Raw genomic sequence first — 25,831 nt, forward strand, 5'->3', positions numbered from 1 at the left:
TATAGAGCAAAAAAAAAAAAAAAAAATCTATATATATATATATATATATATTCAGCTTCCACTAGAGAATGCCTATCACATGATTTGGTGACAAACATTAGGATGCAATGAACATGCACCTACAGTAAAAGCACCGTTTGCTCACAAGCTGGTCGACACTGCAGGTGACCTGTTAGAAGGAGCCGTGCTTCACAAATGGTTGATATGATTCTCCTGCTTAGGCCTTGCAGCAGATTTACGGCTCAGTTAGAAAAAAAAAATTAAGGCGAACTGAATCTGCAAGAGATGGAAAGCTGCTAAACTAAAGACAAAGCTAAATTTAAACATCTATTTTTAAAGAGGTCAGAATCAGATTCTGGCCTCTGTCAAGTGTGTTTGTTTTCTCATTACTCAACTTCACATATCTTTTTTTTTCTGGGAATCAATTTTCTTCCTGCAGAGAATGAAAATAGAACAGAGGAGAACTGCACTTTTATCATCTTGAGCGATTGCTTTTTTATGTACCTGCAAATCACGTCTATATTTAGAGAGCGACATGCTCGCCAGAGGCTTTAATGTGGCAGAGGCTCAAAACTGATATTCTCTTTATGCTGTCTCTCTTTGTGCACATTAGAGCATTTGTTTCTTAGCTTGTTTACTTCTGAACTTTTACTTTTAGGTGCTGATATATTGAGTTCACCCTTCAAATATACCAATTTGACTCTGCAGAAACATTTGATGGCATCTTTGTGTTACCATTATCTATAAAACACTGGAAAAAAAAAGGATCAGATTCTTTCATTTAATTTAATATAGATGTGTTTTATTAGAAATATGTCACATTCATTTTGTGCTGTGAAAACTGTACATATACAGGAGGTAAAACAGAACATAAAAAACAATGTCGTAACAAGAAAATACAAATGGGTATTCAATACAGGTAACTCGAGGTATGAGTCAGGCTGCGGGAAGGACATTTGAAATCTGGGGGGGACAGAAGTGAATTGGCTGGTAGTACATAGTGTTGAGTTACTGACAGGGTTACAGTAACACATCGGTACAGAAGACATGAGGTTCAATCACTCGCCACTATACAGTGACAAGTAATAACAAATATCCTGAAGCACAGTTATATTCATAGGCTATCATTCATTCTACATAGTGTTCATTTTATAGAAGTACAATTATCTACCTTTCACGGAGAGCTCCAAATATGGAGTCTTGTGCTAACAAATCTCTAGTGAATAAATTCCTTGAATTACTAATACAGATTTGTTATACAATATTCTCATCAAGCATCTATATGCTCTGCAAATATGAGGAAGATGGTATAAAAGTTTTGAAACATCCGTAAGAAAAAACTCTGCCTAAATTATATTATCAGTCTTGCTTGAGCATCAAGCGCCCATCATATTGCACTATTTCACACTGATGGCTAAAAACACAAATGTGTTGAAGTCGTGAGGCCCTGACGCTCCACTGGAAGTCATACGAGTGTCAGGAGCCTCTGCTCTGTCCAAGAGTCCTGCAAGGCTGAGAAACAAAAGGGCGATGATGAAAGGTCTCCCTGATCCCTTAATCCACATGTACGACATGGAAGAGCCTGCATCTTGTGCCAGTTGAAAGGAAGGTGGGGTGGGGGGTGGGGGATGCTACCCCGGCCCCCGGCACACCTCCACACATCTCCATCCAGCGTTTCCCCAGAGTGCACTGCTCTTCCCATGTGAGAGTCTGTGATCATCCTGGTGCTGGTGTTTTGGTTTCGAAGCAAAAAGACTGGAAAAAAACCAGGAAATGTCTTTATACCAACTAAGGCTTCCATCACCACTCAGTATGTTTGTCCCGTTGCAGTCCGTATGGGCACAGAACACATCATGAATGTGTTTAATGCTTTTCTCCGCTGGAGGGTAGTGGTGTAGGTCACATTGGTAAAACAATAAATCTGAAGCTTGACAGCCATGGGAGGAATGAAAAATCAAAAATATAGGCTATAAAACTCAATAATGACAAGATCAATGCTAATCATAACACTGGCAATAGTCACTGGAATACTAATAACCATGGTGATAATAACAACAGTGAAAAGCACTATTAGCGTGATAAAGTTTTGCTCTCCAGTAGAGTAGTTATATTCTCATTTTAAGAGAGTTCTGGTTTTCATCGCCGGAGTTGCAGTTCCAGGTGTGAAGCAGTACAAACCAAACAAGCTGGCAAATAATAAAACCGAAAAAAAAAAAAAAAAAAAATCACTGCACCCCAAAAAATGTGTGCGCGCATCAGCCGAAGTGCAGAGTACTGGAGCATGAAACTGGTCCCTTATGTTCTCTTGCCTTGTCTTGTTTTGGAAGGTAATATGGCTGGAAGGCCAGCCAAAAGTCCCAGCTGTTCCTCCCGAGAAGCAGGGAGGACGCGCCGTTTAAGTATTATTAACTTTTTCTCCAAAGTTGAGTTGAAGGAAAAAAATAAGCACAGACATGTCGACCACATCTTCTGAAACCCAGTCTGCAGGGTTCAGGCAACTCCCAGTGAAGCGTTAATGGAACCACAGACAGTCCGGGTCTATGGACGCCACTGCTCGCTCCACTAACCCTTTCACCTTCGAGCACTCTGACAAGAGATGCTGGTAAGTCCACACAGAGAAGCTACATTAAAGATCCCAACATCATCGCTTCCACTCCTCCATCCCTCGTCCACTCCTCCCCTTCCTGCTCTGGCTGAGGGTTTGAAGACATTGATTCTGGGACCTACTTCCTCATTCCCTCTCTTCCCTGGCTTCCTATATTTTATCCATATAGGATCCCATTCTTAAACCAAAAAGGTGAGCGAGGTGAAATCAGGTGGCTCTGCCAGCCGCCCGTCTTTCCCTCAGACCTCGGTTTGCAGGTCAATGATGTCCTGCCCCACCATCGGGATGGTGGTGCTGGTCTTCTCCCACTCCACAGAGTGCAGCTCCAGAGGTGAGGCGCCGAGGGGCTCCAGGTCTTTGCGCACCCATGCCGGGGGTGACTGCGGTATTCCCCGGACTCCCTCCCATGGCCTCTCCAGAGTGCCCTGCTGTTTGTCCTGTTGGAACACAAAGAGGAGGCGCTTTAGCACTGGTGCCACTCATCCACCCGGAGCAATTTATGATCCAATCAAAGGAAATGTGGAGTTCATAAGAAGTGATTCTCAAACAATGAAAGCAGGGTTTCCATTTGGGTAAATGGCTCTTCTCTGAGGCATGTGCACTATGCTGTATATGACAGTGTGTCTCGTCTACAGTTTGTAATTTTTGAAAATGGTGAGGTTGTATATAAACACTCACGCTGTGGTTTGTTTTGTCACTTCCTCCTGAAGACACACTCCATCTCACAGACTGTAAGAAGGAAGGAAGAAAATGCACCCTTATTCAAATGACCTCGATATACTCACAACCATAGTTCACCGGGCTACTTGTTTTAAAAGGTCATTTTCACATCAGAGAATCTTGAATTTTATCCTTTACATTGCCTCCATTCCTGCCTTTGACTCTCTTTTATTCTGTCCACTTCTGCTTTTCCTGAAAATGCATGCCAATGGAAATGTGGATGGTGAGTGAATTAAGATGATGTGTTACCTTGCTGTCGGAGGCAGGAGACTCTCTGTCTTTCTCAGCATGATGTAGCTTCCTGTTCAGGTCCTGGAACATGTTCTGGTGGCGCTTCTTGGTGTGCATTATTTTCTGTAAGAAATTGCAATTCCAAATTAGGCCACAGTGCATTTAAAATTATATGGATTACATGTGTCTTTAATTTTTTGTCAACATGTAGATGAACAATATGTACCTCAAAGTCCAACTCGGCATAACGGGATTTCTGTCTCTGCAAAGAACAAGAGAAGAAAGAGCGTTGGTTTAGCCACAAATAGAAGTTTGAATCTTTGCATGAGAATGCACAAAGCAACAAATGAGCTGGCTCTTACCTCCAAGGAGCTCATGGAAAGGGTGGAGATGGTCTCACTCTTGGACATCATGGAGTTCATGGACTCGAAGGTGTTCTCCAGGCTGCTGTGCGTGATGTGGGACTCGCTGGACATGTTGTGGATGTTCTGGATGGGAGAGTCCCTCTCAGAATACGACACGCTGACCTGGTCAGGGGGGATCGACTTCATCCCGAACGCGGCTTGTGGTTCGGCGAAGGGGCCGCCGAGGTGCATGAGTCGGGCCTGTGGCATCTGCTCCACGCTGATGTTGTACTTGGTCGGATCATCTTTGGGTTTGGTCCTCAGAGTGGAGGTGGTGTTGGGCATGAGGACGTAGCCGCTGCCGTCCGAGACGCTGCCCTCAGCCTGGACCAGGGCGAGATCGGCATCCAGCTGCTTGAAGAGCTCTCCCTCGCAGACGTACACAGGCTTCCCGCACGACGGGTCCACTCCTCCCGCCAAGCGGCTCTTCTCTCTCTTCAGGGTCAGGGTGTGGCTGGAGTACTCGGGGACGGCCTGCATGTGACTCTTGTGGGGGTTGGACGGGAGCGTGTGGAAGTTGGAGCCCATGGGGAGAGGCATCTGAGGTGGAGGCATTTTCTCTTCAGAGGAGCTCTTCATTCCTTTTAAGACAAAATGAATGCAAGAGTTAAAAACCATCAAGACGGACTCTAAAAAAAACGTGCTCTCGTTACATAAGGACGGACGCTTTCAAGCTTCACAGAAATTCAAATTCAAATGGAAAAATGTTTATGAGCAAAAAGAAGAAAATCATGTAAAAGGGACCCACCTTGTCTGCTTGAATCTCCATCCTTTTCGCTGTCAGACGGCTGATAAAGTAACAAAAAACATTCTATCAGTGTTTAATGTATGCACGTATTCATTCAGTGGTAAATACAAGAGGCACTCAAGACATTAAAAAGGCAATAAGCCAAGAAATTTACCATGTGCTGGGTGTGGCCATTGTGAAGGGAACTGCCAGAGTCTCCATTTCCATCGTCCTTGCGGTCAACTACTCTGCACTTTACAGCCTCTTGAACCTAATGAATGGACAGGAAATTGATTACAATGTTCAGGTTCATGTAATCTCACAACAGAAACAACCACATCAACTTTCTTTTGAATTTTCACTGGCGCCCCTCTGTCTTATCCGACTGTATTTCTTACCTCTCTGCGCAGAATGCAGTGCACCATGACGATGATGAAGCCTTCCAGGGAGTCAAAGACGGCGAAGAGGATCTGAAAGAGGGCTGAGCGGCGGTCTGTGATGGCCAGGACAGCGGACATCCAGGTGAGGGCCAGGAGGGGCAGAACCACGCAGGAGCTCCACAGTGATGCCCTGCAGGGCGCGAAAACAATGGATTAGACACAACTCCCGTTGTTTGATTGTGAAGCTTGATATCAAAGCACATCATCAATAAACCTGTAATGGCACTGATGAGGGCGATAAGCACAATACCGGAGAGCATGCAGGAGATCAATAAGACCTACCCGGCTCTCTCCTTCAGCTTGACATCGGTGATGCCGTCCTTGGACACCAGCTTGTTGAAGACTAGAATACCAATGACCATATTCACCTGTTTGAAAGAAAAATAAAATCACAGATGAGAACACGGGAATCATGGGTAATGCATTTCGAAACGGGCCGTGTGCGTCAAAGTCAGGATACGCACCAAGACAACAGCTGCAGCAGGGCCGACAAAGGAGTAGAGGAGTCCACCCTCGAGAGACAGCCAGCAGCTAAAGAGAGAGGGCAAAGAGGAATATTAATACTTGAAGTATGAGAAGAGATTTTCAAGTGATAAACAGAAGATGCAAAAGTGCAATTCTGAGATTCAACTTACTAGTTGACAGTGCCATAGCCTTTGGCTTTTGTGAAACCCACAGAAACTGCCACCACCAATGCAGGAAGGCCTGTGAGAAGAAGAAAATATAGAAAGGGAGCGAAATTAGAGTCTGAATACTATATAGATTTTTAAAAAAGACCAGCTATGCAGAAAAGTGATGCAATACAGACAGTAAAAGAGAAGAATGCAAAGACGTTTACCCCAGCCTAAGCACAGGAAGCGCTTGCGGATGATGCGGTTGCGCAGACGACCAGTGACAGCCATGTAGGACTGCCAAGCTTCTGTCAGCACCCAGCAGAAAGAGGACAGGAAAAAGAAGTGCAGGAAAGCAGCTACGAGAGTGCAGACCACCTGTGAGAGCCCAGGAGGAAAGAGACAGACGGGATCGATGAGAAATCACTGTCAAATGTCCAAGATTTCAAAACAAAGAGATTCAGAGAAATGCAAAGTATAAATTGGGAGGAAGAATGCCGCACCTTGTTGCGAGCCTGGGTCTGTCCTACGAGGATGAGGGCATTAGAGCATATAATGGAGAGGCAGAAGTTGATGAGGATAACGGAGCGCTCTGAGCGGATGTACCTATGGGAAAGAAAAGGGAGAAGAAGAGAAAGAATTTAGGGATTGAGCAGTCAGAAGGAAGGCAAAACCGTACACTCGCTGGACATTTGGCTTAAGGGATACTTACTTCCAGACGGAGACGTAGATGATGATGAGGAGCAGCAGGGTGAGAGAAGAGACCCCACAGCCTACGATGAGGGTCACGGACGGGAGCAGTGCCTTGTCCATGATCTGCACAGAGGAGACAAGACCAAACATGCCTCTTAGAACGGATTCAAAAGTGCACACACAAAATTACGCACAGTGAGGGAACCGGAGATGAGACACACACTCACTCAGTCACACTCACGCTCAGAATATGAAGCTTCTGGGTGTGCGCTATCTGAAATAGCAGACGGCTCCCTGTAGGCAAACAGTTGAATGGCACAATCAGGCCACGACGGAGGCAAGGTGACCTCAAGGTGAACGTGCCAAAAAGATCCAGCGGCGAACTAAACAAATGGTCAGGATTTGGGTGTGATGTGCTGTATTCACTCATAAGTTTGAGCTGCTGCAGCGACCCTCTAATCGCTCATTAATCCTCTCTTTCTTCTGTTTTATCATTCTCTCACCGGCTTTGCTGAATTTGTGCCAACCGGAAGCCCCCCCATCGATCCCCGGAGGGGTGAACAGGTGGACCATTATCACCTGTGCATTAATCTGCCACCACCTGCACTTCTGATCTCTGACAGCAGCTTAGCGCCCGCCACTGCCAGCGGCGGTGACCGTCCCATGTTTCAAATGGCCCTGGCACTGAACCTCTGGTGGAGGAAAACACAAGAGTGTGTGTGCCTTTCTTGCTGCTAATTCACCCGGAGGGCCGATGGGTCACTGCCGTACAGACTAATTGCCTGTTTCTTGAAGCTTCACAAGAAACGAACCCCATCATAGATAAGTGTTGGATTTCATTGCTTTTATAACCTCTGGCTGTCTCGCACATCATCTTGAGGCTTTAATTGGGTTTGAAGTTGATCTAACACCTCTGATGGAGTTGTCATCCCCACAAAGTGTGTGAAAATCATCAGCGATACTGATGAAGAACACCTCAATGGAAAAAAAAGGAGTGGTTATGTATATCTTAAATCACTTGTTCAGATGGGAAAAGATTGGAAAGAAGCTAAGGTTGCTGCAATGTAATAAATCCTAAAATACTGAATTAGTACTGATAGATGGGAAAGGCATATACATTGCTTTGGCCTTCTTTTGATTGATGATGGCCATAAATTCCTGCGGGTTCTAATAGTCTTGCCATTGTTGATAGTATCTTAAAATTTAATTGGTACAATGCTGAACCTTGAAGGGCTGTTCTGCTCTTTCTCAATATGTGCTCCACATCGGCTTTTCTGATATCGAAGCACAGCTGGTGGAGTCCAGCCTATAGAAGCCAAAGATTAATTTACTTTGTCAAATTTGTTTGGACAATCTATCCACCATGAGAAGTGCCTGAAACAGATGGCAGTTCGCAGTGGCGAGTTGTCTTTTTGCCTCAGCTTTTGTTCTGTCTCCGGAGAGGAAAAGTGATGTGGCTGATACAGTATGTCCCGTTCCCTCCTCTCTCAAGTCTATATCTGGGCTGAATCTGGCACCGCAAGCTGCTGAGTGAAATCCAGACAGCCGGTTTGACCTAAATATGAAGCCTGTCTTCTGCCTGTCCTTGACCGAATCGCTTGCTCTCAATTTGGGCGAATGGAAGGAAAACACGCCGCCACCGATAGATGTTTTTAGTCGTTATCTGAAACTGATCACACTGCTGGTGGTTGATGGCATCGGTTATATGAACTGCGAGTACTTATCGTGTTTCCAACGTGCACGATGCCTAAGAACGCTTTAAGATTAGCCAACGCTGCAATATCTGTTTCCGCCCTACACACTATCTGGCAGTGTTCCTTATATGACTTGCTGGGAGACATTATTGAAAATGTCCACGGCTCACATCAAAGGATGGATGGCGAGCTGGGCGAGGGGGGGGGGGGTGCGAGAGGAGGAGACCATCGGTACATGACCAGACGGCTGTCTCTCATTGGTCCCCCTCTCTGGCATTTAGAGACTTGCTGCTGTGGCCGGAGAGGAAGGAGGAAGGATAAGGGGGTGGGTGTAATCGAGAATTCAGAGATATTGGCAGAAAGAATGATTGGCGCAGCTGCTTTTTTTTTTTTTTTTTTTTACTGTCATGGGAGGTTGAGAGGAAGGCTACAACAGACTGCAACAGTGGGACAAATCAAATCAAATATGCAAACAAGAGGCAGGGCGGAAAGAAAATAACCAGACTTGGTGCATTAAACTTAAGCACTGCAGTGCACAAAACACACACTGCACATCTGAAATGTACATTTCCTCTGACTGATAGACATCTGTTGAGTTGCCCACTGTGTGCAAGCAGCAATCAGGTCTGGGCAGAGATGGACAGACCATTCCCTCTGTGCTGGAGGGCTGTGGAGAGGGTGGAGGGGGCTCTGAGAGTGTGTGTGTGTGTGTTTCCTTCAGCATCTCAGTTATCAAAAAATTAATAAATAAAAAATGCCACAGTTTGCGCTGCAGAAGCCGTTGCCACGGCAACAGGAGAGCGGAGCAGCTTCGGAGGCAACACGGTCTAAAGGGGGAAATTACACATTGTCGCATAAAATACAGCCGTGTAAAACGCCACATTCTGGGCATCGAAATGCAAGTCCCCCCCCCCCTCCCCCTCACGGAGTCTGCATAGTTCTGTTGAACGAGCATCAATAATCAGGATCGATCGGGAATTAAACGCATGCCGAGATAACGCAACGACCCGAAGAGGTGACTGAATAAACGATTTAAGGAGAGAAAATGTCCATGCATTTAACAATAGACTGTTTTCAAATTGCAGCGGTAATAATTCACCTGGAGAAAAAAAAAAAAAAAAAAAAAAAAGTCCCGACCTGCCCGCAGGCAAATTTGCATCGAATTAACCAAATTCCTGCAAAAATGCACACGCGAATGTGGCAAAAACTAATGCTTTCGTTTAGAAAAAAATTAAATCTACGAGCAATCCATGCAAATCAACGTGTTGCTCGGTAATTTCGTCTCAGTATTAAGAGGCAGGCTGCGATTCTCCGATCGGCAGCACCTGCACGCAGACAAAGGAGCGCTGCTACAGCAAACCGCTCGAAAACAACAAGTACTCTCATCACAGCGCTCCGCATTCACACACACACACACACACACACACACACACACACACACACACACACACACGCACACACCGCGGCAAAACATGCAAGATGTATGGAAAATGGGGGTAAAAAAATTGAGACAGACGGATGACTTACCGAGTCGAAGTTGACGCGCGCTAAAATGGCGAAGGTGGAGAGGCTGTCACACACGCATTTGGTTCTGAATGGATGAACGGGGACCGCTCTGCAGCTCCGAGCAGACCAAGACCCGAGCAGAGAGGAACTGCACAGCGAGCAGCAGCAGGCAGAAGGAGAAGGAAAGCAAGGGAAGGACGGGTTAGGAGGAAGGAGAGGAGATCTGACGAGCCACTCATGTCAATGTCTACATATGTCTTTCATATCTATCTATCTATCTATCTATCTATATATATATATATATATATATATATATATATATATATATATATATATATATATATATATATATATATATATATATGTATATATATTTATACTTTGCATAACATCTTGGAACTTGGAACCTTCTGATAGATGTGATTAATATCCATCTGTGTCATAATTATTCATCATGGCCCTTCATAAAAGTAATGATTAACACAATCTGCATCATGTTATGCACCCCTCACTCAAAAGACATGGGATGATGCATGGGTAACACAAACAACCAATTACGACATGTTCTCTCATTTTTAAGGAGAGAAGAAGAATATAAATAATGAGCCGTTTCTCAGTTTTTATGAAACAGTGACATGCATCTTCGGTGAAGCAGCAGTAAATGTCAGAGTGTACAGAGTACAAGACAATGAACCCCCAAGGATAAAGAGTGTCTTATGAGAACAGAAAGAGAGAGAGAGAGAGAGGACCGTAGCCAGCAGGTCCAGCCTGGTGCTCAGTGTCATGTCATGGGAGGATGGCCACAGGGTGAAATCGTAATGATGGTTTATTGGCATCTGAGCAGGCTTGACTGCACAGTTTAATGTGTACTGCACTTGAGTTGTCACATTATGAAGATGGGTTAAATGTTGCATGCTGAACCGCAGTGTTAAGTAGTTCTAAAAAGCGTGTGTGAGCCTTTTTTTCTGTGATAAAAAGCTGCAGACCATTTTGATTATCTGGGACATTGGAGAGGCTAATGAAGCATTTCTTATGATCTCATGTGAAACTCTGCTCACAAACAATGCCCCCAAAAAACCGTCATCATCCAGACCTTCATCCTCCGCCATTTCCACTGTCTCTACCCTGCCTCTAATCACATCTGCTGTCAAAAATGAATCTAATTTGACTAGAGGCACATTGCCCTCCCTCTGAAAGCCTATGACTTAATTACATTTCCCTCCTCCGATTCATTTCTGCTTTTGCCTATATACTCTGACTCTGGTTGCTCGGTGAGAAAGTTTGGTGGGTGTCTGGGTGCAGGTGTGTTTTCATCTTTTATCAGTTCTCCACAAGTATACAAATCCATCTAAATGCAAATGGTCCACCTTCAAATGCATGTGAGTGTCTTTAAAAAAAAAATTGTAATGTAGACGTTAACCTTAGCTCTGACATGTGAACTTGAATTCAGTGAAGCAGGGGTGCCTTTCTCTTTCGACTAACACTGTTGTATGTAATGATTGTTGGGCTGTGGGCTTTTGCAGCTCATTGAAAGCAGTGGATCAAACTGAGGTGCCACTCGGCTAAAACCTCTGTGGATCATTAGGGCTGTCATTTCTTAAGTGTGTGCTCCATGCAGTAAGCGTGTCAGACAGCTGATTGAAGGCCGCTGCTTCGAGCTGGCCTGCTGTTGGAAATGATTGACATGAAAAATGGATGAAACATTATTGCTCTGCCCCCTCTCCCTCTGGTGAGTATAAGGCCTGGAGGGCGTTGGATGTTCATATGCAGTGACAGACGGATGACTGAAAGGAGCTCTGCTATAAGTGAGGAGATAAATAACAACAAGCACCACGATCAGCTGACAAACCCACCCGGAACAGAAAATAGATGTGACTGATGATTAGGCGCACATTTACGAAAAAAAAAAACAGTTGTCAACACTTACGATTCACTCTCGTCCCATGAGAGGCATGTCTCATTCATGGTGCCCTGCAAAAAAAGAGGCAGATGGAGAAGACAGGGTTAGGATTCTCTGCAGAAATGGTGAATGTGTGAGTCAGGACATCTCGCTATAAACGTGTGAGATGCAACAGCTTGCTGCCAGCCACCTGCCCACATTTCTTTGCACCCTCCCTTGTAGTACATGTGTGGGGCTAAAAACAGCTTCTTCTCTGGCTGCAGAGGCTAATTATCGCGCATGATTTCTTGCCATCATCGACTTGACCATTTGGTTACGCTGTGATCTTTGCCGGATTTCAAGTGACACAAGTAAAGCGAAAGTCACAGCAAATGTCACCAAAATGTCAGGCTCTGCGCGTACTGTGGCGTGTGTACACACCCAGAGGGAGGCCGCTGTTTTTCCTACACTGGACTTGGTGATCATCATCAACTTACATTGTGCAGGTGAGGGAACTCGATCTCAACGGGGGACGACAGGAGAGCAGGGGTGGGCTTCACGATCACGGACACCACCTTGGAGTTGAGCAGTGTTGTGTTGCTGAGGATAAAGAGGAGATTCCATGTTCAGTGTGGAACAAGAGAGACATCATATGTGGTAACAGTCAGACATAAGATATCAATGAGGTCCTGCAATAAGAATGAAAAAATGTGTCTCTCAGTGAAGGGCGCCATCTTGTGACTACTTTAGTGTATTTCATGGAAGGCCAATTTCATGCGTGTAAAAAAAAACAAAAAAAACAGGCGTTGTATTACCTCTGGAAGGACAGAATGGATGCAAGGTTTCTGTAGAGGACGATGCCGGTCACAAAAGCATCGTTGCCATCTGGAGGAAAATAAGTGTGTTTAGATGCAAATTCGTTAAACTGCACATTGATTGATTAAAAAAAAAAGGATGTTTGTACCTACCTGATTGTTCGATTGACAGAGCATCACGGGACACTGAGATCTTTTCCTCAGAGCCTCTCACCCACTCCAGCATGCCCCTCCAGCCTTTCACGGGGAAGGTGAAGTTGGAGCTTGTGCTTGTGGGACGCTTGTGGATGCTCAGCACTGAGAGGAACAGACATTCCACAATTGAAAATTTAAATCTGAATGGATTAAAACAGAGCCAAAGCCATTCTGACTTCGTGTGCATCTGATTACTGTAGCCGCTCTTCACTAAATCTGCTGTGAACATCAACTCATGAGCCAAAAACAGTCACACAACTCATGGGAAGTGATTCAGTGTGTGACGTTTGCATTTCACACTCTGCTGCAGTACATGACACATTAAGAAGTTTGAGTAAAAGTCGGGAAAGTGCGCTGCTGAATATACTGGCATTTGCATAATTATTGGAATTGGTTCATGCTAAAAAAGATATAGATCTGTTGGTATGCTGCTGTTGCTGGTATGGACTTAGATTACGGTGAAAGAAGAAACCATCCTGACAACACATGAGAATAGACAGCAATGGGGAAGAGAAATTAGGGCTCACCTAAATTCTCTGTGACTTCGTAAACGTCCTGAAATCCGCTCATTTGCATCCCGATCATGTTCACAGAGTCCTCAACAAGGCGCAGGAACTCCTTAACAGTGGCGCCCATCTGGACAGAAAAGAAGGAAATATTGAGGAGACTTAGAAATATAAAAACGGGGGAAGGGACAAGGTCAAGTTGCACGACAATTCATGCACTTTACAAAATGGCTTTAGTCACACACTCAGGCAAGGGTAACATTTTGCACTCCAAGTCCTTATCTACATTTCCGATTCTTTTTGCTCATCCTCCTACTACTTATTCTATCAGTGTGTTCTGCAGCTGAGCGAAAAGAGAAGAAAAAAGAAAAAAAAACACATTTCTTGCTGCTACGCAACCCCGGAGCTTCCTGAAGGCCATAAATGGGCAGGCTGTTGATTCATACTCCTGTTTTTTTCTTTTTTTTTTTTGTCCTCTCTCTTGTTCAGTGAAAGGGAGGGCTACTCGACTTGCGTGTCTCTGACGCAGAACTGCAGCGATGTGGGCGCAAGGTGTGTACCCGCATGCAATGTTCCGTCTCTTTACAACGGCCATCAGTATGTAGGATGGCGGGAGACTCACAGATTGTAGAGTGGGAGTAGTGATTTGTTCCTGAATTAATGTCACTCTTTCTTTTGCGTTCTCTTTCTGTCTCCTTGAAGCCCTTTTTGTTGCTGTGGCTTTGGTAAATTACCCTCCTGTTTTCAGTTTCTGCATGAATACGGGTTTACTTTGTGCAGAGGGAGTCTGTCTATCAAACATTGTCTTTCTCTGTGAACACATCTAGAAGGAGCTTTATCTTTGCTCACGTTTCGAGAAAGCATGCCAACAGGTGGTCGAAGAAACCAACTTTCTGTTTGCTCTGTTCGGTAGATAAGTGGAACAATTTCACGCACATTTTCTTGCATTTGTCTGATTTATGGTTCTTTGTCACAGTTGTACTGTAATCACACACTCTGGGGGATAATTGTTACATTTTTAAGTGTTAAACTACTGTGCCAGAAATTTATAGCCAAGCACTTCATACTTCAACTTACACAAAGATGCTACGACACCTCATCACAACTCTCTGTCATGAGGATGCTAACTTAATAGACTGATTTTCTCTCCTGCTCATGTGTGCTCTGGACCACTCACACACATTGCACACCCACTTGTCACGTACCAGCTGTGCCTCTTCCCATTTCTCACGATGTTCCTCCTTCAACAAGTTGCTGATGGTCTGGACGTAGTTCTGTGGGTCATTAAAAAGAGGCAGGCATGTAAGAAGCAACCAAATCCTGCTTGATTAGACGCTATTCTTGGTAAAATGTATCACAAAGAGTAACTTTCTGTCATCTTAGAATATGTGCATTGAACTAATCCTTTAAGTGAAGCTTGCCTCGGTATCGGCGTTGCTCAGCCGCAGCCTGGTTCCCTTGTACAGTTCAGTGGTATTTCTCAGGATTTCCATGACAGCCAGAAGGTCACCACTATACTTGGCTCCTTCATCAGATGAGAATCTCAGGCGTGAAATCACCTCAGCGACCCCATCCACGCTCTGTCCCTGCTGTGCTTTGGAGATGTAGTCCTTTGACTACAGACACAAGTCTTGAGGTTAATCTCAACCAACTGAGAACTTTGCTAGATAAGACAGAAACAGGTGTGGCAGTTGGTATTTCATCTATGATTTGTTTTCAGGGCTCACCAGAGTCTGAATGGTTTCGTAGTTCTTGGAGACACAGTTGATGTAAGTTGGGTTCTCCCAGGAGGCGAGTCCTACAGCGTCAAGGGTGCACCGGCGCAGAATAAGACCTGTTCATTAGAAAAAAATAAAAGCACACATTTGATGTGAGCACAAGTAAGACAGGCTAATGCTGAAAAGGAAAAGCACACCAGGCGCCACTGCTTTCTCTGTTTACCTGAGGCATCGGCAGGGCAGGCAACGGCAGCCATGTCTCCAGCGGGGGTTTTCTTCCACACAACATCTCCAGTGTTTTGCTCAGGGCAGATCTCATGGGGTTCTGAAAAATTGAAAGAATAGTGCACGTTACGATTAACAATTCATTTTCTGGGTTTTGGAATTGTATTTTTTGCTGACACAATCCTGAGTCATTTCAGTGGCACCACTAACCAGGGCATCTTTTCTCGTTGCAGCGTCTCTGCTCTCCAGTTTCGCCGGGGCAAGGCTCTCCTCCAAAGAAAGGCCCTTCACAGACTCTCTGTCTCTGCTGGATGCCTCCACCGCAAGTCTTGCTGCAGCTGCCCCATGTGCTCCAGGACTGCCAGCGCCCATCAACTACAGGCAAGAAGTTTAATTTTTAACGCCATGAACTCTGCGCTTAATATATTTAATTCCTTTCAGTTTTATCTGGATGGGAGATTTGCTGTGAGCATTTACCGGGACATTCTTGCAGGAAGCAGTTGGTAATCTCTCTCGGGTTCCCGTAACACTCAGAGCCTCCGTAGGACGGTCCGTTGCAATCCCTGGTCCTCTCCATGGTACCGTTTGAGCAAGAGGCCGAGCAGGCGCTCCAGGTAGACCACTCAGTCCAGTATCCGTCCACTAGAGGGAGGCAGAAGAACAGACGCGCAGGAGAGTTAGTGCAAGAACAAAATGGACCCTCAGGTTACTGGCATCAAGGGACACTAGCTGATGCAGTTACCATTTCACATGGCCTACTTCTGTTGAGTTTCAGTAAAAAGCCAAAAGTTATTTCTGTTATTTGTCCTTCAAGCATGACTGAAGGTGCATTTCAGCTTTTGAGACCAGCAGTCCTTAAAACTGAACTCAAGTTCATGTCTTAGCGAACATCATCAGCACGAATGCACTTTGATTTGCCAGAGCCAGTGAGCCAATTTTTTTCTAAATAAAAGGCAATGCTGCAAAGAAAACTCTATGTAAGGATTTTCTTTTTAAACGAAAGGCACAGGAGCATAAATGAGAACAGATAATTGAGGACAGGAAAACAGCTTTTCATTTTGCAGCTTCAATTTTGCCTTGAATAGATTGAAACAATCAAATATGCTATAACATTCTGCCTTATTAGCCAGTAAAACAGATGGAGGACAGTGCGAAGAATAAAAAAAATAAATAAGTAGGACTGGTCCAAATAATAATGTCGATTATACCAAATGTAACATTAGAGATTATTTAATTTCCTTCGTCTGTCAGTTATAATTGATTTTTAAAATCATCACCCAATAATGCCTTTGCTTATTCTCTTTCTCTCTTTTTTTGCAGATTAGCATTACTTTATATGTTGTGCATGGAGACATCCTTTCATAGAAATATGCGATTGCAATAAAGCAGAGTTTTCATTTTAAAGTATTGTTTAAACTGATTGCACATATGTGGTAAATCCGGATAAAGTAGGAAAAGGGGCTTTTTATTTTTTTATGCACACGGGGAGGTGGCAGAATAGGAAAAGACTTAACTTCTAATGGGCAGAGTAGCCCTGAGCTCAGTATGAGTCACTGGCAGTTGTTATAAAGCCACTGACTAATGCCCACGGAGGCTTTTATTCAGATGCATCAGATGTCAGCCTGCCTCTGCACTTACAGTTTGTGGTAGTGGTGGTACCACTAAGTGATTCAGTTCATTCTTTATGTGTGAATCAGTTACCTGGAGGGTTGACTCTCATTACTCGTCTGTTGTCGTGGATTTTCAAAAATGACCACGGAAGCGTCGTTTGTGTTAAAACAATGGGTGGATTACAGTCATACTCCAAAATAAAGCATGAGCGTTTCTTCACTCACCTGGGCAGACAGCAATGTTGCAGTGCTTTGTTTGTCTTGTGTGGCCAGTGCAAGGCTGTCCTCCATTCTGGGGCTGCTTGCATGCGCGGGTACGGTCACGGTAGCCACGACCACAGGTGGATGAGCACAGGCTCCAGGGGGTCCACTCATCCCAAGCACCATCAACTAAACACATAATACAAAGAAGTAGTGGTTTATTTAATAAAGGTCCATAAAGATTGGATAGAACAATGTCAAAATGGTAGTCAATATAGTCTGTGAGATTTAGGTACATTCTGCTGACTCTCCTCTAGGTGGGGCAGTCCTCCACACTACATCACAGCGCAGTTAGACAAATTGACTTGATATTGAAGAGCCGCCTTTCAGCCACACAATCTGAATCTCAGTGTGCGATGGCTCAGATTGACTCTATAACGTGACTGCTTGTCATTATGCACTTTTCTTTTGTGAATGGTGCTCCATAAGAGGAAATCATTATAAGAAAATGGCTTCCACCTCTTTGTGCACTTCAAAAAGATCAAGTGTCTCCTTCATGTTCTCGATAACAGTTTGTCTCACGCCATGTTTTTTCTTTCTCTTTCCTTCACATGTCATGCTCTCACCAGAGTTATGAAACCATCCACTCACCTGGGCAGACAGCTGTGTTGTTGCATGGCCGGTTTTCACGCAGAGGTCCGGTGCACTGGGTGCTGAAGGAGGATGTTGCACAGACACGGGTGCGACCCTGCCAGCCCTCCCCACAGGTGACTGAACAGGTACTCCAAGGGGTCCATTCATTAATCTTGGCATCTAGTGAAGGGAAGATCAATTTAAGGACCAACATCAGAACAATTGAAAGAACAAAGGTTGTATTTTGTTGGTTATGTGACTGAATATGTGACTGAATTCATTCACTTTTTAGAATCTGGTTTTCAGAACCCTTTGTGGGAGTGCATAAGAAATATTAGTATGAGAGAACTTCTCAATTTCTCACCTGTCTGGGTGGCAACAACTCCATGGTTAGCATCATCTGTATTGTCTCTCCTCATTCCAACAATGGCGCGCAGGCCCTGGCTCTTGTTGCGCTCTTTGCCTATGATAATTTGAAGATGATATAATTATTGCATTGAATCTGAGCCATCTGCATAAGTGCCTTTCATTTAAATGACTCAATTGCAGGTGTTCTTACCAATGCACGGCTGAGGGTTGCAGGAACGCCCCTCTTCAACTGTTCCCTCACACACTGCATCATCAGGCTGGCAGGTTCGGCTGCGCACCTGGACTCCGCCACCGCACTCCTGAGAGCAGACAGACCAGCGGCCCCAGCCAGCCCAGCCCTCTGCAGAAAGAGATAAAGAAGAGGGGGGACAATGAGCAAAGTCACTGACCGCTTTGCACGGCGTGATAACAATGTAGTTGAATGTAAGTCTGCACATTTTACAATTCTGTGGATTCGTTGTGTTCAAGGTGTTCAAAAGTGTGATTCATCAAGCATTTCTAACTTTGCATATAAGAATATGGAGTGACTGTCATTTGCTGTTTTTTTTTTTTTCGCTGAGCATTGAAGGTATTACCTGGTCCATTTGTAATGGGGATTGTTTGCTTTTAATCACCGAATGAGAACGATGGCAAAGTGGTGTGTGAGGCTGACTAATGCGTTACTATGACAACCACAAGTGCAGCGCTTCGACTCCAGCCACCAGCTGACTGTGAGGTCTTTGTGCTCATCTTCCCTCCGCACAAACATGTCCTCTATCTCCCCCTAAAACCCACACCTCTTGCCAACCATCAAACCTGACAACCCCGCCTAAGTCAAAATTGAGAGTTGGCGATGTGTGCAGTTCAGGCGGTCTTGCCAATTAGGCTTTAAGATGCACTGGTAAATTTCTCTAACACCTTTGATTTACTTCTCATTGCTTTGTGGCTGTGAGTTGCACATCCTGCGCCTGTATCTCTGCTCTACAGACATGGATCATTATGTTCAGCAGCTCCTAAGACACAAACATGGGGTGATTGCACGGCTGGAGACAGCCTGCAGTGCACTGAGATCTTAGAGAACATAACCTCACCCACACACACACATTTCTTCATTACTCTGTCCCAGTGGATATCATTACAAAACATCACAACAAGTTCAGCTGTTTTTCTTTGCTTTGATGAAAGCTAAACATTTGGATACACCTTTTGACATGCATGTTTTTCTATGACATTATTTCTAATGCAGTAATAAACCAATTATATTACAAACTTACTGATAATCTCAGCATCACGCTCACTGTCCTTGGCAACAGGAGTGCATTTCTCGACGTAGACACCGCCCCTGTAGCAGCTTCCTGGCTTCCTCTTTGGGACCTCCCAGCACTGGCAGGGTGTATTCATGATTCCACAGGGATAATCGTGGGTGCTACTGGACAGGCACATCTCCAGCCACTGGCACAGCATCTTGCAGGCATGCATGCTTGGGTTCCTCTTTCCCACAACCAGAAACTCAGCCTTGAACTCACTGACTTCGTTCTCTCCCTCCACAATCGCCAGGGCATTTCTTGGGGCCACCTTGCGGATCTGCAGGAACTGCTTGGTTGATTCCAGGTACGTCACGGTGGTTGAAGGGTCGCACAGCCTGACCACCTCATCAAAGCTATCCATGCCCAGGTAGGTGCGGGACGTCTCAATGAAGGAGTCGAACTGGAAGGTTTTGATCTGGCGGGGTGCGCAGGAATCAGTCGGCTTGGTAATTTTCATGTAGACGGTGTAGCGGCGAGGATCAGGATTCTGCAGGGTCCAGGAGCATGGCGTTGAGGACAGGTCCGTCGTAGAAGTGAAGACACCAAAGAAGCGGCTTTGCTCCAGTGTGGCACAGGTGGCAGAGGCGGGGCCGGAGGGCGTGCAGAAGGTCGAACCGAAGAATAGCAGGACAAGGGCCACACAAGGGCCAGTGACAGCTGACCACGCCATTGGGTCAGCTTAGTTGAAGGCTGGCGTTGAAACTTACTGTGCTTGCTGGTTGAACCAAGTTACTTATTTGACTTCTTTGTTGCAAGTTACTGCACTTGTTCAAGATCTCTTTATTATCTTCACAACTCCTCTGATTGTCGGACTGTTGGTTTTACTATAATAGACAGTGCATGTCTCAATCAAGAGGAAGCTGCAGAAAAACAGAAAAATGAGGAAGAAAATATCTGTTTAGTATGCAGCAGCATATGAAGAGTGCGAGCAGCATGTGATACTTTGCAGGGCAAGATGTTTTTCTAGACATGCTTCATTTACACATTTGCTCCACTGCATATTCATGTGATGCATTTTAATTGGACCTAATGTCACACCAATATTCATGCAGCCTGAGAGCAGTATCGCAGTGTTTCGGGGTATGATCAATGATCTAAAACACCCTGCACTCCGGGACATGATTACACTGGCAGCACAATTACAGTCCTTCACAGCAAGCTGGTATCTCCAAGCTTCTGCTCTTTCCTCCCACACACTGAACTGTACTGCGAAGCATGTGCGTCAGTCTGACGTCCACAGAAGCATTGCCATGGGCAACCACAGACGCTTATTAGTTCCATTATTTGTGCAATGCACTCCCTCTATCAGGCGACAAACAAGAAAAGTGGTTAGTTTGTGTTCATGGTAAAGTGTGATTACATACCCTGCTGTGCATTTTGCAAATCTTTTGGATGTTTGTCCTGCATTACAGTGAAATGATATATGCATTGACAATGACAAATCACTGCCTATGTCTTGCAATGTAATGTTACTGCAGACATGTGAAGGCAGATGCATGAACATTTTTGCAGTTCTTACCTATTATGTGTTATGACATATAATGCATTTGATAAAATGTGCAAATTATCATTGGTTTTTCTTCTCAGTCTCTGCCCATATTGCTCATCCTGCAAGTGTGCTTTTTTTTTGCAATGTTCACTTCATCTTGTAGAGACTCAGACGCTCGACGCTGTATGAATAATCTTGCCCAGAGAATGAGTGCATCTACATCAAGGACTCAATTGAACCAAAGATGACTAAAGCTCTCGCGGCTCACACAAGAAGAGGAACAATTTTAGTCAGTATCATCTTTCAAATGTAGTCAGTAATTCTTTTTTCCCCAGCTCTTCTTTTGTGAGCAGAAACACATATTTGCTATGAAAAATGTAGGCTGTGAACAGAGATGGGATAACATGCATCTTAAGGAAGCACATATGCTGTTTTACGGTTTGCAGCATAGGCTGCATTTGCAGAATGTAACAGGAGAGGTCAAACAGATGAATGGGGATGTGCAGCGAAACAGCCGCACAACTGATGCCTGTAGTGACAGTCGCTGAGAAGCACCTGCACTTTTCAAGCTGAGAGCTCATAATTACGTTCCTCGCCTCTCTTTTCACATCTCGCCCTCCCTGTCTGTGCTCTCTCACCCTCCCTCTTCTGTGAGCAACGCAGCAAAGACCTCTGCTTTGTGAAAGTGGGTGTCTCTCTCCCGCCTCCCAACAACCGGAAGCTCCATGAAAGGGCATCGGATGAAGCACGGAGTGAAAAGAAAGGTCCAGCTGTCTTTCTAGAACTCTGCCCCCTTTTTTTTCCTACATCGCCTCTCACTCCCCCCCACCCACCCCACCATTCCGTCCTTTTCCCGAGCTTGTCCGTTTGCTGTCGTCAACAACATTTGTGCACAGTAGGCAGCCTGAAGAGCCGGTCTGTTGTTATGGAGACATGGTTTATTTTTTGCAGATCAGTGTGAAAAACAAAAGAAACTGCAAAAATGATCATCACTGACATGCTCATTTGTGCCAGCGTGCACACTTTCACATGCGTTTGTGTCATCACAGAAACAACGAGCTTTACAGAAATCACATTTGTATAAGTTAAATGATGACGGATTGCAAGTGCACACCTGCAGGTTGTGCATGACTTCCCTGAATCACAAAGCTATGTGAAGGTACAGCGTGAAGTAATATGTGAAGTATAAATCAGATCATTTCAGTCAAGCTGTTCTTATAGTTTTCATTTTGTAGTGGGATGATGCACTATGATATTTGAGCTTCGCTGCCTGAATGTTACTTAAAAGTGATGTACTTAATCATGCCATTGCGTGCATGAGCCACAATTTCTGAATCTTATCCTTTTCAGTTTCACCTCTCTTTTCCTTTTGCTGCCGCCAGTACAAGTACCTGCACACGTGCAGGAGTCGTAGCTGTGCTGCAATCAATGTGACACAAAACCCCTAGGCATTAAAACTGAACAAAATAAGTTAATTTCAACTTGAAATAATGTCTGTGCTTATCATCAGACTTCTGAGCCTATGCTGTGCAAGCTTGTCCAAGCCTTTACTAAAGCAGAGAATCTTGACTTCAGCACTACGAGAAGTTGTCCGATCTTTGCAGGTAAAGCACGGAGTAAACTGCTTGCAACTTTATCGCAATGTGATTTAATGTAGGAATCCATTGCAACCAGTGCCGAATCTTCGCTGCTGTCCTAACGTCACAAGAGAGCTCCAACGAGCAACCTGTTGCCGCGGTCTAACTTTCGGATGCTGCGCTGTCAGATCGCTTCACACTGCTGCATGTCGGGAGTGAGTACTCCAGCAGCGCGTCATGAACGGCAATTTGCACTCGTGCTTTTAGACCTGTGCAAAAAGTCCTGTAAGGGAGTGAATGTGATCGTAACACGGGAGCTGGGAGATATGCAAACAGCAACATGTCACATGAAGATTTCAGCAGAGCAAAAGCCGACCGCAGGAAGTTGAGAGTTTCAGCACCACGGACAGCGACAAACTTTACGCGTCAACAACAGCGGCAGGAAAACACTTAAAAACATCACTTGTCTTCACATTGTGACATCGTAAACTCCGTGTTCAATGTATGAGACAGACAAACAGCAAGACATTCACCAATGACAAAAACGCACATGGGAAGAAAAAGGAGTAAAAACTGGTCGTTTCAACTTACCTTTCGAAGTGTCTTTTCGAAGTCTTGTCAGTGACTCTCTAACCAGTCGTCCAGGCTTCTTTCGATCTGGACTCGGTTAGCAGTTGCTGAGATTTTCTCAAAGTCTGACTCGACTCAAAAGACTTCGGGTCTGCTGGCCGGCCGAAACTTTCGCGGTGAAAAGATGCGCCAGGTCCAAGCCCGACCCGAGCGGGTCGATCCCAAGTTTCAGTGCAGTCCACTCTCACAAGCAAAGAAATATAAAGTGACTCTTACCAAACTCCAAAGAGTTTACTACCAACTTTGTTTAGTTGCTATATCCAGAAAAGAAACTGGCGTATAGCGGAGTGACAAATTGGTTGGATCGGAGCTCCAGAAGACAGTCCGCAGAACCAAAAAGCTGTGGTCTCGCTTGTCTTTTCTCTCTAAGCTCCAGGATAAATGTTGGTACTTCTACTCCCGGCTTCGGAGTCTTCTTGCTTGTGGTCTCTGCACTGCAAGTGAGTCCAGTCTCAGTGTAGCTCGTGGCCTCCTCGTGGAGGTATATATCCAACCCCGCCCCCCCTGCTTGTGGTCGGAGTCAGTGCGTGGATGGTGTGCTGAAGTGAATGAGACAGCATCAAGACGGGGGGGAGTGTGCGGGGGAGACGCGTTTGTGTGTGTGCGCGTGTGCGTGTGCAAGTGTGAGAGTGACTATGTCAGCGCACAGAGGAGGGAGGGAGGGAGCTCCAGTCTGAAGAGAGGGGAGGGATTTGTGCAGGGAGACAAATGATTATGAACACCAAACTACGCAGATATCAACGCAGAGCCAAAGGTACCGGAAGGAGGATCAACGACATAGGTGTGCGAGCACAGGGACAGAAAAACGAGACATTTGTCTCCAGCTAGTCCATTGCTGTAACGTGACTATTTTTTTTTTAAATTGCGGTTTAGATGTGTCACATACATTAACAGTAAATTAATATGGGAATAATGAGCTCTGGTAACATGTAATCATAATATACATTGCGATGCTTAATGGAAGTGATTCAAGTACAGCCACGGGCTTTCACTGGTTCCGCTGGGAAATAATTCATTAAAAAGCGATTAATGTTCTAAAGCCATAGGGGGATTTTGTAAACTCTGGGGTGTAGAGAGCACGATGTATGCCGACGTAATGGCAGTAACTCCTCGACCAATTAAAAGTCGAGGTGTGGCGCAGACGGTGCGGTACTCCTGGAGAGGAAACACGGGCGCGCACACCCCCTTCTCAGCCTGTGGCTCGCAACCACACACTCGCATAGACAATCGCGCACACATGCACACAGGAATAGGCGTCTCCCCTCCTCCCCTCCCTGCCTTCTCGGCTCTCTCACGCGGCTTGTCTCCAGGGATGTGGGCGGATCTGGGTAGTTCTCGAAAGTGTGAAAGGGATAACCTAACGTGGGTGTCTGCCTGTTGGTGTACTGCTGGCTGGAATCCTATTGCAGCAAAGCAACAGGAGGGAGAAAGAAAAACATTCAGTTTAACTAAATGACTGGTCTAACTGCATGACTCAGGAAGTGTAAATCAGCTAATACAAGTGATCAGCTGTTATTGCCCTTTTTCGATGATGGCCTCATGGAAATGGTGGGAGTGAGGAGTGACTGCACTGTGGGGGCATGGGAATCTCTGAGGGAGCCACTGGGTACCTTCACAACGCAAACACGTGAACTAATCCTTTAATGTGTTAGTTCACAGGGTTCTTTCACTGACATGAGCCACCTGTTGAGAACATAGGGGCCAACTTGACCCAGGCATCCGGTGGTTAGGATGACCAACAGGATTCAGAACATGTAATCTGGAAAATATTTCAAGCACCAAAGCACAATCTCCGCTTCTTATTTAAAAGCACAATGACTGGTTCTGTCATGGCTCAATCTAGAAATATAGGCACCATTTCTAAAAAGGGAAAATGTATTTTTAATCATATTTGGCAGTTACTTGAAAATTCAGTAGTCCAGAACTTTCTACTTTCACTTTTTAAATGCGAACATAAAGGATAAGACAATCAGAAAATGTCACTCTTGTGTATTTCATTTTCATCAAGTACAAAGAGCTGAAGTTCACTTATTCAACTTTGAAATGCTTGGAAAATTCCTTCACTTCGATCTGATTTCTATATCTTAAATCTATAATTAAAAAAAAGAGAGCTGTATTTAATTTGTGATTACAAGTCCAGGGAAAACAATCACTTAAAAGCATGTTGATAAGTTTGAAACCCTTTTGCTTTCATCATGCCTCAGAAAGCATTAATATGACAACATTCCCTAAGCAAATGCTTTGTTGTCTCCTTCTATTGAAATCAAACTGCCTTCTGAATGTGTGGAAGATCCCACCGAGACTCCCGAGTGAGCGGCAGCTTATAATATTATAGACAGTTAAAAGACGAGCTGTGTTTGTTGTGATAGTACAGTATCTGCTGTGATGTCAACAAGTAGACTTGTGACGGCGCCGTGGCCGTGAGTAAGAACGACAGCAGTTGTATTTCTTCACACATGCGTACGAGCAGAATGTGTCACTGTAAAACGTCATCTTGGGGATCATAACACAATAAGTAATGTCACGCATGCAGACAGCAACTTGCAACCCAACACGACTTGATCCCACTCAGCTTTGTGAGCTCTCTGAGACACCACATATATTATTGTCCGTTACATACTGTAAGTCTTTCTAAGCCTTTCATTATCCTGATTTTGTTTCTTTATTTTTCATCAATGTATGTTGTCTAGATTAAGACGTTTTGTGAGAGAAAGAATCAATCACACGCAATAGTTTTCTTTAGGAGGAGAGAAAGTCTCCAAGTAGTATCAAAGGAGAGGCTTAGAGGTTAAACTCTCATCTCCTTCATCAATGAAAGCACAGAAAACACGAATCCAGTTGTTAAACTTCGTGAACTACTAAATATCCATTCCGTGGGAAGCTGGGGAGACGTTTCATTGATTCTGCAGTAACTTCTCTCCTTGGCTGATTTCCATGGGGGCACATGGCAAACGCAATCAGTTGTGATGGTGGTGATGACGTTGTTTGGAAAGAATTGTAAACTACTTCTTCTCAGTTTGAGAAAGTCTGACAATAAATGGAGAGTCTGTAAATTGACCTCTGTTTA

General features: G+C 44.8%; 1 protein-coding gene and 1 long non-coding RNA gene across 2 annotated transcripts; one reads left to right on the top strand and one right to left on the bottom strand.

The window, feature by feature from the left end:
- Window positions 1-2,305: 2,305 nt before the first annotated feature.
- LOC115409240 (adhesion G protein-coupled receptor B1-like) lies at window positions 2,306-19,866 on the bottom strand. The gene is made up of 31 exons (XM_030120323.1): window positions 19,036-19,866; window positions 17,973-18,122; window positions 17,778-17,876; window positions 17,432-17,593; window positions 16,805-16,969; window positions 15,447-15,611; window positions 15,180-15,344; window positions 14,968-15,069; window positions 14,754-14,860; window positions 14,448-14,642; window positions 14,232-14,300; window positions 13,048-13,156; window positions 12,479-12,622; window positions 12,326-12,395; window positions 12,008-12,110; window positions 11,559-11,602; window positions 9,653-9,779; window positions 6,451-6,554; window positions 6,242-6,344; window positions 5,966-6,116; window positions 5,763-5,832; window positions 5,592-5,658; window positions 5,410-5,495; window positions 5,086-5,257; window positions 4,863-4,958; window positions 4,709-4,748; window positions 3,919-4,541; window positions 3,783-3,818; window positions 3,575-3,679; window positions 3,284-3,334; window positions 2,306-3,042 (listed from the first exon to the last, which is right to left on the bottom strand). Exons 1-31 carry the CDS (start codon window positions 19,736-19,738, stop codon window positions 2,845-2,847), a joined length of 4,581 nt encoding a protein of 1,526 aa, XP_029976183.1. The 5' UTR covers window positions 19,739-19,866; the 3' UTR covers window positions 2,306-2,844.
- Window positions 3,036-22,526, top strand: LOC115409241 (uncharacterized). Its single transcript, XR_003933922.1, has 3 exons — window positions 3,036-3,124; window positions 11,900-11,904; window positions 22,516-22,526. It is a non-coding gene; the product is annotated as an uncharacterized LOC115409241 (long non-coding RNA).
- The last annotated feature ends 3,305 nt before the right edge of the window (window positions 22,527-25,831 follow it).

Source organism: Salarias fasciatus, chromosome 22 (genome assembly GCF_902148845.1).
Source record: "Salarias fasciatus chromosome 22, fSalaFa1.1, whole genome shotgun sequence".
In the NCBI taxonomy this organism is placed as follows: Eukaryota; Metazoa; Chordata; class Actinopteri; order Blenniiformes; family Blenniidae; genus Salarias; species Salarias fasciatus.